At 41.1% G+C, this 16,570-nt stretch overlaps 1 protein-coding gene across 19 annotated transcripts in view; it reads right to left on the reverse strand.

Annotated features, from left to right (window-relative positions):
- Nucleotides 1-16,570, reverse strand: part of ptprf (protein tyrosine phosphatase receptor type F) — a 334,322-nt gene that overhangs the window by 116,499 nt on the left and 201,253 nt on the right. For 12 of the 19 annotated variants that reach the window (XM_033028822.1, XM_033028818.1, XM_033028826.1 and 9 more), the window contains 2 exons: nucleotides 8,719-9,024; nucleotides 623-816 (listed from right to left, as the gene is read on the reverse strand). In XM_033028822.1, the coding sequence (XP_032884713.1) occupies nucleotides 623-816; nucleotides 8,719-9,024 (500 nt within the window). The remainder of the gene's footprint in view (nucleotides 1-622; nucleotides 817-8,718; nucleotides 9,025-16,570) is intronic. The other 7 variants (XM_033028829.1, XM_033028828.1, XM_033028831.1 and 4 more) reach the window with 1 other exon arrangement.

Genomic DNA, 16,570 nt, shown 5'->3' on the forward strand with positions numbered 1-16,570 from the left:
ACAAATTCTTGATTAGAACAGGCGTCAGGGGTTTTGGGGAGAGAGCAGGGAAATGGGATTAGAAGGCAGAGATCAGCCATGATTGATTGGCCGAGTAGATTCGATGGGGCGAATGGTCTAATTTTAACTCCTATAACTTGTGAAAACAAAATGTTGAATGTTGCAAACATTATTGATAGAAGTGAAAAAGAAAAGAGTAAAATGTATATTATGAATAACCATTAGATTTAGAAACATAGAAAAATAGGTGCAGGAGTAGGACATTCTGCCCTTCGAGCCAGCACCGCCATCAAATATGATCATGGCTGATCATATAAAATTAGTATCCTGTTCCTGCTTTTTTCCCCATATCCCTTGATTCCTTTAGCCTTAAGAGCTAAATCTAACTCTCTCTTGAAAAAAAATAATCTGTTCAGAGCATTTACACATTTACATCAAACTCACACTTAACAGGAAAGCCTTTGGGACCAAACCCAATTCATTGTGTCTGCCTTCAGAATCCATTTGAGACACCTAGTCTCACATTTTACTTTTGGTACTGCATAAATACATGTTAGATATAATAACTCCTTTCTTGAACTCATGATTCAGAAATTTAATGACTAACCATAACTGTTCTTACCTGTTCTTCTGCTAACATTACATCTTTAATTACAGGATGTCCTCGTGTTTCCCCTCTCTCCAAGCGCACATGAATGACTTGGTATCCTCGGATCTGTCCATGGTGTTTGTTAGAAACTGGTAGCTTCCAAGTTACTTTAATTGTTGTTGAGTTCACACACTCTGCTTCCACTTTTCGTGGTGGTGCACTCGGCACTATGATAAAAAATAAAATGATCAACCTTTCAGGAACAATTTCAGAAATCCATAAGTTCTTTCATGCTTGATAATGAACACTTTCTTCCACTCTCCATCCTAAGAAATAACTGTTTTAAGAAGGCAACATCATATTCAACAAAAAATATCCATTATACATATTTTCTAATTGCCTTCAGAAAATGAAACCCTAATTCAATAAAATTTCCTGGAGGGCAGATAGGTATCTCCCAGCTCCAATTTTCTTCATCTGAGGGGTCTGTTCTGTATATGGAGAGAAACTAACCAGAATAAGAGATCTCACTATAGGGTTATTTCTAACAGAAATCTGATGATAAACAGAAATGTTATAAAGTAATAGATGGGATACACTAAAATGATAATCAGATTTTCATGCGTCTCCAACTATGATCACGGTGCAGGGGAAGGAAAGCAAAATTAATACCTTACTGCTGTACTTAAGCAATTTCTCTGATTTATGTGCACTTAATGCAGGTTCTGTTGCTTTCCCCATACATATTATCTGAAGTGAGGGTATATTGGAAGATCATTTAACTAATGGCCATCATTCCGAATCTAATTGTTGCCTTCACTTCACATTTACATAGGTTTCCTTTCAGCAGTTTTCACTGGTAAGTAATTTAATGGGCTATTTCTTTTCTTACAAAGCCGAAGGACATCTAAGGCCAACTATCATGCTCCCTACCATTGCAACATATGAACCGGGATAGCATGATTCAGTAATGAGTAATGGAGATTGGTATATTGTATCTTCTTACAGTATTTTTTTAAAGTTCCTTTGTATGATATATTCTATCAACGCAGACACGCTGCAATTATATCACAGTTAGCAATCAGCATTAATCTTCCTGTAGTTGGTCAGGAGTATTTTCTATTTAGCAAAGCGTCGATATATTCTGAAGGACTCCAACTGCGCAAAGAGGTTTTAGAAAAACAGACTGAGGAATTAATAATAGAAAAGAAGACAGCAGATGAATTAAGCAAATAGAAACAGGCCATCTCGGCCCTACAAGTCCGTGCCGAACAACTTTTTTCCCTTAGTCCCACCTGCCTGCACTCATACCATAACCTTCCATTCCCTTCTCATCCATATGCCTATCCAATTTATTTTTAAATGATACCAACGAACCTGCCGCCACCACTTCCACTGGAAGCTCATTCCACACCGCTACCACTCTGAGTAAAGAAGTTCCCCCTCATGTTACCCCTAAACTTCTGTCCCTTAATTCTGAAGTCATGTCCTCTTGTTTGAATCTTCCCTATTCTCAAAGGGAAAAGCTTGATCACATCAACTCTGTCTATCCCTCTCATCATTTTAAAGACCTCTATCAAGTCCCCCCTTAACCTTCTGCGCTCCAGAGAATAAAGACCTAACTTATTCAACCTATCTCTGTAACTTAGTTGTTGAAACCCAGGCAACATTCTAGTAAATCTCCTCTGTACTCTCTCTATTTTGTTGACATCCTTCCTATAATTGGGCGACCAAAATTGTACACCATACTCCAGATTTGGTCTCACCAATGCCTTGTACAATTTTAACATTACATCCCAGCTTCTATACTCAATGCTCTGATTTATAAAGGCTAGCATACCAAAAGCTTTCTTTACCACCCTATCTATATGAGATTCCACCTTCAAGGAACTATGCACGGTTATTCCCAGATCCCTCTGTTCAACTGTATTCTTCAATTCCCTACCATTTATCATGTATGTCCTATTTTGATTTGTCCTGCCAAGGTGTAACACCTCACATTTATCAGCATTAAACTCCATCTGCCATCTTTCAGCGCATTTTTCTAAATGGCCTAAATCACTCTGTAGACTTTGGAAATCCTCTTCATTATCCACAACACCCCCTATCTTGGTATCATCTGCATACTTACTAATCCAATTTACCACCCCTTCATCCAGATCATTGATGTACATGACAAACAACAAAGGACCCAACACAGATCCCTGAGGCACCCCACTAGTCACCTGCCTCCAACCCGACAAACCGCCATCCACCATTACCCTCTGGCTTCTCCCATTCAGCCACTGCTGAATCCATCTTGCTATTCCTGCATTTATACCCAACAGTTTAACCTTCTTAACCAACCTTCCATGAGGAACCTTGTCAAAGGCCTTACTAAAGTCCATATAGACAACATCCACTGCTTTACCCTCGTCAAGATCCCTGACATTTCTGTAAATTTGAACTGTAAGGGAGGCCTTGGGAGGGTGGATGCCTCTTCTGAAGGGAGAATCTAGAACCATGGTCATTTTCAAAAAAAATAAGGGCACTTGTAAAGACACTTCAGGACTATAAGGACACTTCAGTAAAGAGACTGATGTTTCTCTTTCTTGGGTGGTGAAACCAATATCTTTGAATACTTGTTTTGAGATAGGCAGATAGATTTTTCATCAGCAGGGAGGTGAATGATGTGGATAGATGGAATCTAGAATATGGATCTAAGGTTACATTCAGATCAGCAATGGTAGTGAAGGCTTGAAGGACCGAGTGGCCTCATCATGCTGTTAATTCATATGCTCACATCTAAAATAACTATTGATCAGCTGAGACACAGGAGACTTTAGATACTGGAATCTCCAGCACTTTGTTTTTTGCTATCGATCAGCTGACTCTCTTCAAATGGATGGATATGAATCAGAATGTCCAGTATCAACAAAAGTAACTGTGCCTGTTGTGATTTAAAACATCCATTCAAAGAACCTCCTACTTCAAATTAATCTCTCTGACTTCCTTTTTCAAAATTGCAAATCCCACTAATTTAATTCTAAACACCAATTCTTTTCTCAAATAACAGCACAAAGGGAAGTGGAGAGCGAAGGAATATTTTCAACACATCTACATACACTCAATGTATTTGCAATGGATAATGATGAAACCGATACTAAATTTTCTCATTTATTATTATTCCCTAATTATTATTCCCTAATTGACATTGAATATTCAATAAGTACTAAATTATCATATGGAAACATAACAGATCACTCAGAAAAATAACTTACACAATTAGTCCAGATATATAGTTTAGCATAAGTAATAACAATACTGACTATTGGGATTTATACTACACATTCAATTCTTAATCAGAAATACTTAAAAGTTGAAAACAGCATTAGAAACAAGAAATAAAATGCTAATTTACACAACAGAAAAAGTGAAATTTGGATCTGAAAATGAGCTGGAGACCTGACTGTGGGCTTGTGAATGATATGTATATAAAATGAATTAATGTTAGCAAAAGAACTGGTCCCATGAGTTAGGGTAGAAAATCATTTAGGCTGAGCAAGAAATAGCAAAAAAATTGTCAAATATTTCTAAGAAACCACAGACATTTAGGTGAAAGTTTGAAGGTTTATCCAACTTACATTTCATCTATTCCAATTCTACTTCTATTACCTTCTCAGCGATTGACTGTACTTCAGTGAACTTTTGATTTCTTTGCTTTGCTGTGCTGCTGCGAGTTCTGGTGCAGAATTCTGCATTAAAGACTATTTCTCGATTACTTTAGGAACTCGGAATGAGCTCAACATTGCTGCTGTTTTCTACTAAGGCTGTTTTGCCAGTATTTCTGGTATCTGGACTGTGACTCAGTTCTTAATCTGATGATTTTCTATCAGGATTTATCACCCTCTGCTGAATCACTGTCTGCTTATTCTCATCCTGGTATTGATTTTGTTCCACTGCTGTCAAGATCTTCGGTTTTTCACCTTCCACTGCTGCTGGTCATCTTCTTCAATTGGAAAACACTCTGGATCTCCATTTTCCACAGAAATATCAACCATCAAACCCACTGACACTTTAGCTTCCACACTTGTCTGCCCATGTATGTAATAATTCCTGCTGCTATTTCATAGATTAAATTTATTGTCTCCCAATCTGCTTTATTTCACATTATCTGAACAATGCCTATTGTCTTCCATTGCGATTCCTTACCTTTCGATAATTTTTAATGTCCAACTGGCTCTGTTCAAATGTTTCTATGTTACTACTCAGTCACGCACTGAGATTTAATTGTCATAATTTACGTCCCAACACCCCTTCCACTTCTGACATAAACACTATTAGCAGATCAATCAGATGGATGCAACTGGGATTCCTTTCAAGGATAGCCATTCCCCGTCAACAGGGTTCTTACTGTCAATTCTCACTGTCAAATACAGTATATAAGCTGCAGCAGAGTAAACATTGTTTCCCTCCACCACCCCTCTATCCCCCATTTTTGGTCCTTCAATTTAGGATGGTAAATTCCTAGATTGAAAACACATTCGTTTTCCCTATATGAACATTGGGTCAATAATGGGATAAAAATAAATTCAGCTTTTGAAACTTTATTAACAGTGCACTTTTAGACACCCCGAGCCCAGGTCATGTCCTGGTCATGAAAGCCCAACACTCTCATAATACTATTATATTTGAAAGTCCAATATATGTGCATACGTTTGCTCCTACAAGTGGCAGAACTTATTTCCTGACTCTCTCCACTTTTAGTCATTGTTCTTTTTTTTCCTAAGTCTTCCAAAATCCATTTCTGAAACTTCCACATCTGCACTGGTAACATGAAGCACTTTTCACATAATCCCATGTTGGTCTGACCTCCTATCCTTCCCTACTTTTTCAGCGCTCTTCTCATTCCACAATATCCTGCTACAAGCACTTCAACTTGCTCCACTCCTCTCACTTCAGCTTTAATGTCTTCAGCCTTTAACACCAACCAAGCTCCAAAGATACTAAGTATCTTTATGTAGCCCATACACATTTGCTCCAAGTGATTTCTCAACTTCAGACATTTCAGTCTTCATCTCATCTCACTTTTATCCATTTTCTTGCTTGGCACTTTGCTCCTTAGTCACACTTTGCCATCCATATAATCTGTTTGATGTATATCCATGGTCTTTTTGCAACCATAAGCACACTTTTCTCATTGACAAAACCCTTTATGATCACATCTCTGAAACCTTCATATTTCATATTCCCTTTTATAAAGTCATCGAATCATGCAGCACGGAAACAGGCCCATCGCGTCCAATTCGTCCATGAGCTAACCTCGTCCCATTTGCTTATGTTTCAGCTGTATTTCTCTAAACTTTTCCTGCTCCTGCTTGCATGCTCCTGTCCAAGTATATTTTAAATATTATATCAAAGTCATTTTGGTCTGCAACCACTCTTGGAAATGTATCGCTACAGTCACTTGCAATGACACTCTCAAGTTTGGACTAGAGATGAGAAAGAGAGAGAAAGCTATTCAGAATTCAGGCTAACGCAGCAGATAAATAACACCTTGCATCTCAGAGATTATGGAACATGTCTAAGGTGTAGAAATGTTTAGAATGTACTGGTCAAGATAACTGAATAGATATTGCAGAAGGTGTTTGAGAACCATAAGCTTTCAGTGTCCAACATATTGCAATAGTTTCACAGATTCTTTGCTTTCTGATATTCCAGAAAAATAAAAATAAAAATAAACTGGTGCAGAAATTAAAGAAATATAATTAGTTCTAGATATCAGAGAAATATTCTTCATATTGTTTTACAACATACATCTTTCAGCCTATTGAATCTCTGACAGTTAACAAAGAAATCCCACCAAACCCATTCTCTATTTGATATCTCTGGAACCTATTCTATCTCGGATGTACATCAACTCCACCCTGATTCTTCTCCCACCCACATACGGTATATTCGACAGTAGTTCATCAAACTACAAACCAACAATTCTAAGGAACGTGGGGTCAATCATGTGGGCACAAAAACTTACAAACTCTACATAGGCAGCACCAAGTCAGGATCGAACTTTGGTCATTGGAGTTAAAGCTGATGTACCAGTGTTACCTTGTTTCCATGGAATAATAAGAACCGATTTGGTTGAATCAAGACACAAAGATGGTTCAATCTATCCATCTCACATTGTGGAATGTACTTCATTCATACAAATAAAATATATAGTCTGTATATAGTTATTAGACTAAGTGGGACCCGTTGGGTCCCAGTCACACGGGAGGCTTCTTCCCCCAACGCAACCCATTCCCCAAAGCAATATTCCACCACTTACCCGTTCCCCCAACGCAACCTGTTCCCCAACGCAATATTCCACCACTCACCCATAGCCCTTAACTGCGCAGGCGTGGCTCAGCCCCAAGCACTCCCTCACGCTCTTCATGTGTGGGAGGGGAGGAGTATGTGGGGGTGGAGGGGCTGTGGGGGGGGGGGGGGGGGTTGTTGGGTGGGGGTTGTTGTTGGGTAGGTTGTTGTGGGGGCGGGGGGTGGGTTGTGGGGACAGGGGGGGGGTGTGGGTGGGGGAGTGTGGGCGGCCGGGAGTGTGGGCGGCAGGGAGTGTGGGCGGCAGGGAGTGTGGGCGGGGGAGTGTGGGCGGGGGAGTGTGGGCGGGGGAGTGTGGGCGACGGGGTGTGTGGGCGACGGGGTGTGTGGGCGGCGGGGTGTGCAGGGGCGTTGCGTGTGGGCTGGGGGTGTCTGGGCAGGGGGGGCTTGTGGGGGGGGAACGGGTGTGTGGGCGGGGCGGTGGGGGTTGTGAGGGGGGAGAGGGGAGTGTGGGCAGGGGGGGGGGGAGTTGTGGGGGAGAGGGGTGTGTGGGCAGGGGGGAGTGAGCTCAGAGAAAAGACGGGGGAAGAGCCATGGGGGAGAAGGGGGCATCACGGGAGGGGGGGGGGGGGTCGAGGAGCCAACGAGGGGGACCAGAGGGGTAGTGGCTGGAATTGGCGGTGCGATGGGGACTCACAGCGGGCGCTGGTCGCTGGTCGTTCACCTCCGCCGGGATCAGAGTCTCCATTTTCTGTTTGGCATCGGCAACATTTCCGACTACAGGCTGGGTCTCCGACTCTGGGCTGACCTGGGTGTCCGACTCCGGGCTGGGCTGGGTCTCCGACTCCGGGCTGGGTATCCCACGCTGGGCTGGGTAGGTTCTCCGACGCTGGGCTGCTGCTTGGGGCTGGGCTGCTGCTTGGGGCCGGGCTGCTGCTTGAGGCTGGGCTGGGCTGGGCTACTTCGGGTCCCTCCAAAAGTCTGGTTGGAAACCTCCGCCGGCCACCCGCAGCTCCAGTAAAGACGCTATGGCGCAGGAAGGGGCGGACCGTCCCGGGGAGTGACAGGGGAAGAGACTAATCCGTGCGCCGCTGAACGGCAGGAGAAGAGATCGATCTGCCAACGCGCGTTTTTTAAGATTTTTAAACCTAGCTGACTTTTACGACATTCAACCGATCGGAACGAAGCTTGGTGGACTCGCAGCACAGGAGAACGGTGAGTGAACTGGCGAAAAATCATGGCGTTATCCCGAACCGTTTTTGCGCAAATAGAAAGACCGCGCAACCGGAAGATAACAAGATCAGTTTTAATTATGTATAGATACGCTATTTTCAAATAGAGTTAAAATTATTGAGGTAAACCTCCTGTTAACCAAGCCTGACGACAAGAAAGGTTGAATTAATACATTGCATAGGCTGATTGTTCTGAGCTCAGATAAATGCTCCACCTCAATGTCTGGTGCATTGCTGTCAATAGATATTTTCTTAAACAGTTGAACACCACAATTTCTTCAAAAACAATTGCAGTACCTCTTTGCCAATAGGCTTCTTAATGATTTTGAATCAATCTTGTATAAACTCAACATATATTAAGAATTTATTATGGACCACTAATAAGCTATGTCATTTCTCCAGAACAGCCTGCAATCAAAGCATTGCATGCTAACTTTAATATCAACCAATTAGTACAATTAAATTAAAATGCATGATTTCAGAAATTATTCCCGATTTCCATCTAAATTGCACTTTTCTTCAATAAATGCCAACTGAAATTTGTGTTTTTGAAAGTTGTACCACAATATTAAATATATTTTAATTTATGTTCAAATGACCTACCATCCTCTTCCGTGCGGACAATCACAGGAGTACTCTTCGGACCCGGCCCAACGTTCGTGTGAGCCATTACCCACACCTGATATTCGGTCCACTTCTCCAGACCCTCAACTAACGAGCTGGTTGTGTCTGCCTCAATGTTGTCCAAAACATGCTTCTTGTTGTCCTCACTGTCCACCGCCTGATATATAATGGAGTATTTGGTAATGACTCCATTGCGGCTATTTGCTGGCGGTGGACGCCAACTTACCCGAATGCTCGTGGAGCTAATGGCGAGACCATGGACATCTTGAGGGGGGGCAGAGGGGGCTAGTGAATAAATGGAGGGGGTGAAAAGTAATGAATGAAATAAGATGACAAAAGACTACCCAGAAATACATACCAAAATAAAAATGCATGCAGACAACAAGCAATTCAACATTAAAGTTCATCAAATATTTGAAAATGTTTACATTTACTAAATGATAATTGCATTCAGTCATGCATAAATATAGTAAAATAATAATAATAATAATAAGTAGGTCAAAATAAAGATAATAAATGCTGAACAATCATGCAAAGTACCTACCTTAAAGTGTACAAAATGCATAAGTAATTAAACTATATTTACAGTTAAAGTAGCATAATTTGGCACATTAACTGTAAAGGTTTTGTACTGTCTGGGTAGGCATATAAAGTAAATAGCCGAGTGTGTCCAATGTGATATCCTTACTAATGAACAGAGGGACAACAGTTTTAAATGGATTCATGTAGGGGGCATCATCCCACAGCTGAGCCTGGATATTTAAAACTTATCACAAACCATGAGCTCGCACAATAACAATTGTTAATTCAATGAACTGATAAACCATTAAAAAAAACTTCAAAAGCAAAAAGCAAATGTTAGAAATCCAAAATAAGAAGATGTCAGAGAGAGAGTGAGACAGAGAGTGTGAGGGTGAGAGAGGAGTGAGTGAGTGAGGAATGAGAGAGGAGTGAGTGAGGAATGAGAGAGTGCGTGAGAGTGTGAGAGAGAGGGGAGAGAGAGGGGGGGGGGGGGAGAAAGAAGGGGGGAGAGGGAGGGGGGGAGAGAGAGCGGGGGGAGAGAGAGAGGGGGGAGAGAGAGCGGGGGAGAGAGAGCAGAGGGAGAGAGAGCGGAGGGAGAGGGGGGGAGACGGGGGTAGGGGGTGGGAGAGGGGATGGAGGGGGGGGGGGGAATGGGGACAGGTACAGTGCCCTCCATGATGTTTGGGATAAAGACCCATCATTTATTTATTTGCCTCTGTACTCCACAATTTGAGATTTGTAATAGAAAAAAATGACATGTGGTTAAAGTGCACATTGTCAGATTTTAATAAAGGCCATTTTTACACATTTTGGTTTCACCATGTGGAAATTACGGCAGTGTTTATACATAGTCCCCCCATTTCTGGGACAGCAATGTCATGGAAATGAAAGTAGTCATGTTTAGTATTTTGTTGCATATCCTTCCCATGCAATGACTGCTTGAAATCTGCGATTCATGGACATCACCAGTTGCTGGGTGTCTTTTCTGGTGATACTCTGCCAGGCCCGTATTGCTACCATCTTTAGCTTATGTTTGTTTTGGGGACTAGTCCCCTTCAGCTTTCTCTTCAGCATATAAAAGGCATGCTCAATTTGGTTCAGTTCGGTTGATTGACTTGGCCACTCAAGAATTGACCAATTTTTTGCTTTGAAAAACTCCTTTGTTGCTTTAGCAGTATGTTTGGGATCATTGTCTTGCTGTAGAATGAACCGCCGGTCAATGAGTTTTGACCGGCGGTTCATTCTACAGCAAGACAATGATCCGTTTCGGGTCAAGACCTTTCTTCAGACCCTCAGTCTGAAGTAGGGTCTCGACCCGAAATGTCACCTATTCATTCGCTCCATAGATGCTGCCTCACCCGCTGAGTTTCTCCAGTATTTTTGTCTACCTTCGATTTTTTCCAGCATCTGCAGTTAAGTTTTGAGGCATTTGTTTGAACTGCTAGAGTCAGTTATTAAAGATGGGATAGCAGCACATTTGGAAAGTGGTGAAATCATTGGACAAAGTCAGCATGGATTTACAAAAGGTAAATCATGTCTGACGAATCTTATAGAATTTTTCGAGGATGTAACTAGTAGCGTGGATAGGGGAGAACCAGTGGATGTGGTGTATCTGGACTTCCAGAAGGCTTTCGACAAGGTCCCACATAAGAGATTAGTTTACAAACTTAAAGCACACGGCATTGGGGGTTCAGTATTGATGTGGATAGAGAACTGGCTGGCAAACAGGAAGCAAAGAGTAGGAGTAAACGGGTCCTTTTCACAATGGCAGGCAGTGACTAGTGGGGTACCGCAAGGCTCAGTGCTGGGACCCCAGCTATTTACAATATATATTAATGATCTGGATGAGGGAATTGAAGGCAATATCTCCAAGTTTGCGGGTGACACTAAGCTGGGGGGCAGTGTTAGCTGTGAGGAGGATGCTAGGAGACTGCAAGGTGACTTGGATAGGCTGGGTGAGTGGGCAAATGTTTGGCAGATGCAGTATAATGTGGATAAATGTGAGGTTATCCATTTTGGTGGCAAAAACAGGAAAGCAGACTATTATCTAAATGGTGGCCGACTAGGAAAAGGGGAGATGCAGCGAGACCTGGGTGTCATGGTACACCAGTCATTGAAAGTGGGCATGCAGGTGCAGCAGGCAGTGAAGAAAGCGAATGGTATGTTAGCTTTCATAGCAAAAGGATTTGAGTATAGGAGCAGGGAGGTTCTACTGCAGTTGTACAGGGTCTTGGTGAGACCACACCTGGAGTATTGCGTACAGTTTTGGTCTCCAAATCTGAGGAAGGACATTATTGCCATAGAGGGAGTGCAGAGAAGGTTCACCAGACTGATTCCTGGGATGTCAGGACTGTCTTATGAAGAAAGACTGGATAGACTTGGTTTATACTCTCTAGAATTTAGGAGATTGAGAGGGGATCTTATAGAAACTTACAAAATTCTTAAGGGGTTGGACAGGCTAGATGCAGGAAGATTGCTCCCGATGTTGGGGAAGTCCAGGACAAGGGGTCACAGCTTAAGGATAAGGGGGAAATCCTTTAAAACCGAGATGAGAAGAACTTTTTTCACACAGAGAGTGGTGAATCTCTGGAACTCCCTGCCACAGAGGGTAGTCGAGGCCAGTTCATTGGCTATATTTAAGAGGGAGTTAGATGTGGCCCTTGTGGCTAAGGGGATCAGAGGGTATGGAGAGAAGGCAGGTACGGGATACTGAGTTGGATGATCAGCCATGATCATATTGAATGGCGGTGCAGGCTCGAAGGGCCGAATGGCCTACTCCTGCACCTAATTTCTATGTTTCTATGTGAGCAGATTGGATGTGTCTATACACTTCAGAATTAATTATGCTACTTCCATCAGCAGTTGTATCATCAATGAAGATAAGTGAGCCAGTACCTTCAGCAGCCATACATGCCCAGGCCATAACACCCCCACCACCGTGTTTCACAGATGTGGTATGCTTTGGATCTTGGGAAGTTCCTTCTCTCCTCCAAACTCTGCTCTTGCCATCACTCTGATATAAGTTAATCTTCGTTTCATTTGTCTACAAAACCTTTTTCCAGAACTGTGGTTGCTCTTTTATGTACTTCTTGGAAAACTGTAACTCGGCCATCCTATGTTTGCGGCAACGGTGGTTTGTATCTTGCAGTGTAGCCTCTGTATTCCTGTTCATGAAATCTTCTGCGGACAGTGGTAATTGACAAATCCACACCTGACTCCTGAAGAGTGTTTCTGATCTGTCGGACAGGTATTTGTGGATTTTTCTTTATTATAGAGAGAATTCCTTGTCATCAGCTGTGGAGGTCTTCCTTGGCCTGCCAGTCCCTTTGCGATTAGCAAGCTCACCAGTGCTCTCTTTCTTTTTAATTATGTTCCAAAGAGTTGATTTGGGTACGCCTAAGGTTTGGCTGATGTCTCTAACAGTTTTATTCTTGTTTCTCAGTCTCATAATGGCTTCTTTGACTTTCATTGGCACAACTTTGTTCCTCATGTTGATAAACAGCAATAATAGTTTCCAAATGTGAGTGAATGAGTGGAGGAAAGACTAGGTGCTGAGAGCTCTCTTATACCTGCTTTAAGGAGGCAATTAAACACACCTGAACAATTACAAACACCTGTGTCCAAAACATTATGATGCCCTGAAATGGGGGGACCATGTATAAACACAGCTGTAATTTCTACATGGTGAAATCAAAATGTACAAAAATGGCCTTTAATAAAATCTGACAATGTGCACTTTAACCACATGTGATTTTTTTTTCTATTACAAATATCAAATTGTGGAGTACAGAGGGAAATAAATAAATGATGGGTCTTTGTCCCAAGCATTATGGAGGGCATTGTACATGAATAGAAAACATTTATAAGGATGGGCCAAATGCCGACAAATGTGACTATTTCAGATAAATTTATCTTTGTCAGTGTGCGGGTTGAGGCGCCTGTTTCCGTGCTGTATATCAATCAGCCTAACATTCACCATGCACAGTACACCAGACTATGATCTGTACGCAGGCAATCCACGACTGTTACACAAGGACACCATTCAAGCATCAAGTCTATGCCAGGTTCATCAATAGCATGTAACAAAATTGTGACCTCTGGATTCTTGAAAGGGCCAGCAAATGTAAAAAGGAATTGAGCAATAAAAATTTCACCTTCAAATTACATATCAAATCAATTTGGAAATTTGTTGCCCATCTTTTACCATCACTCTAAAGATGTGACCTGGACCCAGCTCATTGATGTAATCACAAAGAAAGCCCATCAAAGCCTCTACTTCCTCAGAAGATTAAGGTGATATGGTACGTTGATTAATACTCTCTTGACCTTCTATAGGTGTATATTGACTAGTTGCATCACAGCCAGATCCACCACGGGTACTGACCTCCCCATCATCGAAGGGAATCTATAGGACTAGTTTTTATGTTTGTTTAATATATTATTTATTGAGTGCCGTGTAAACAAACCTGTTACTCTGCTGCTGCAAGTAAGAATTTCATTGTTCCGCTTTGGGACATATGACAATAAAACACTCTTGACTCTTGATCACTGAATTAATATCCTATAAAGCTCTAAGTTATAAACACTCTGTCAATACCTTTATGCAGTCGTTTAAGAAGATGGCTCACCATCATCTTTTCACAGGCACTCAGGAGTGGGTACACATCCCATATACAAGAAGAAATCATGGGTTTCAGAGAATGTACCTTCAGAATATTTAACCTGCACTTTTGAAGTCATCTTTTCCCATTATAAATATCCATGTTCACATCTATAATGGGAATGCTTCCATAAACATGTTGTTCATTGTACAACTCAGCCACCATGTTCAAGGGCTCTTTAATGATGCTTAAATAGTTTTAAATGTCATTTTTCCTGAAATTCCCAATTTCCAAATTAAAGGTTTAACCATGATTAAAAACACAGGTTTTTCCTGATTAAATAGGTATGAAAGCAGTACATGCAATGTGAATAGTTGTAGTATTTCTTGATCTTGAGAGTAAATGCCATTGATTAGGTGCGAGTTATCTTGTGGAATAGTTGCCATCCTTGTCTTAAAAGTACTTCCTCAGTGTTGTTCAATTATGAACCAGTATTTTGACCCAACTATGGTGAAGGACGAACAATATATATTTAAATCCCATGCTGTATGACTTGCAAGGAGAAGTTCTATGTTGTGGTGTTGTCGTCTGACTGCGGCCTTCTTTTCAGGCAATATAGATTGCTTGCTTGAGAAGTTCAGTCAAAGAAGTCTTGTTCATTTAGCAATACATCATATAGATGGCAATAAAAGCAGCTGCAGGGTGGATGAGGAAATGGCCCACATTTAGGTTTTTAGTTTAGTTTAGTTTAGAGATACAGGCCCACCGAGTCCGCATCGACCAGCGATCCCCATACACTAACACTATCCTACGCACTAGGGACAATTTACAATTATACTGAGCCAATTGACCTACAAACCTCTACGTCTTTGGAGTGTAGGAGGAAACCGGAGATCCCGGAGAAAACTTACGCAGGTCACAGGGAGAAGGTACAAACTCCGTAGACAGCACCCGTAGTCAGGATCGAATTCGGGTCTCTGGCGCTGTAAGGCAGCAACTCTACTGCTGCACCACCATGCCCATGAATAATCATGTTGCATTTATCCATGAGTACCAAACAGCCTCATCACTCCAGCCGGCAGCAGAAAATTTCAACTCCCTCTGGATGTAATTTTTGTGTATGATATGTGGTCTTCAATGCCTGATATTGCACTGGCCTGCAGTAGCAGCAAGCTGCAATGGGTGCAACGCACACTGTCACAGCTCTCAAAACAGTCTACTCACTTTCTCTTGCCTGTTGGTTAAAACCCTCTACAAAATACTCGGATTTCAACAAGACCGATTCAGCCTTTCCTTCTGGACACTCTGCTACGGACAACTTGTTTTAGTTTTCAATGTATATTGAAGGTAGCTAACTTATTAACTGACAATGCACCTGGATTTTAACCCAGAAAGTACAGTGACTAAAAGAAAATAACCATTTTGCTTTGAGAATCAAATGGTATGGATCATGGCCCCAGAATTAACCAGTCAAAGAAAACTTATTGAACCTACTAGAAAACACCATACTGGAATGGTATAGCACTATACTTTGTAACCTGGTAATCACTGACCTAAAGACTTACCATGATAACCCGTGAAAATGAAACAAATTTGGTCATTTGTGGAATAAAAGAAGATAATGACTGCAAAAGAATTGAGATTACAGTCAGATCAGTTATAGTCTTATTAAATGGCATCCTAATTTGCATGCTTGTATGTCCACCTATATTTAAAAATCAAAAATATGTGCTTGAAACACACAAATAAGTCAGACAGCATCTCGGGGAAGAATGAACCTGTTAGGATGAAGGCATTTCATCAATCTGTTTCGATTTTCACAGATGCTCCCTGAACCGTTAAATGTTTCTTGAAGATTGTTTCATTTTTTTGCTTAAATTAATTTATTCACTGAAGTCCCATTGTGTTCATTTCTCTTACCCGAAAAAACATTGCTAATCTAAATTTTGAAAGTGACCTGGATTCATCATTCTTTCATGGGAAGACAATTACCATTGTCCAACTATTCTACATATAAAGATCCACCTTCCATCAATCCTGAACAGCCTAGCTATAATTTTAATTTATGTTCCTTTGTGGTACAGTATCCCACCTTCTATTTGTATTCAATATTTAGGAAAATCATTTTATTTTTTTTTGTAATTAAGATCCAAAGAGGATATGTTTCAAATACTCCAGTTATTTTCTACTCATGATTTTTTTCCCACTCAAAGCAGAGATTAAACAATGAATTATACTTGTTTCCAAATCAGGTTTGTGATTTGCACTAGAGATGTACACTTGACCATTAAACTGTATCACTAGATCAAACAAAATATTCTTGAATACTGATAGCTCAATTTGTAATTTTTGAAAATTAATGAGATGCAAATGTCTCAAAATCTTTCCTGTGAGAAAACTAAAACACCTTTAAAGTATGAAGCAATCTCAATCACTTCCAGTGTCAGACTGCATACCTTCACTTCAAAATGTACTGTACATGACAAATTATGTTCCTTTTGGACCCCCTTACATATTACATACTCAAGTCAATATACATTAAAAATTGCCATAAATAATGAGTACCTGTTTAAACAGTTCCCCATTTAGCAGACACAAGCTAAATAATCTAAAAATGTATAAATCCAGTTAAGTTCCAGTAAAAGATTATTCATAAGCTATTAAGCTCTCTTCTCTTAACGTCAGCAATGGTTCTGATGGCTCACACA

The sequence above is a fragment of the Amblyraja radiata genome, chromosome 10 (genome assembly GCF_010909765.2).
Source record: "Amblyraja radiata isolate CabotCenter1 chromosome 10, sAmbRad1.1.pri, whole genome shotgun sequence".
NCBI classification, from domain to species: domain Eukaryota; kingdom Metazoa; phylum Chordata; class Chondrichthyes; order Rajiformes; family Rajidae; genus Amblyraja; species Amblyraja radiata.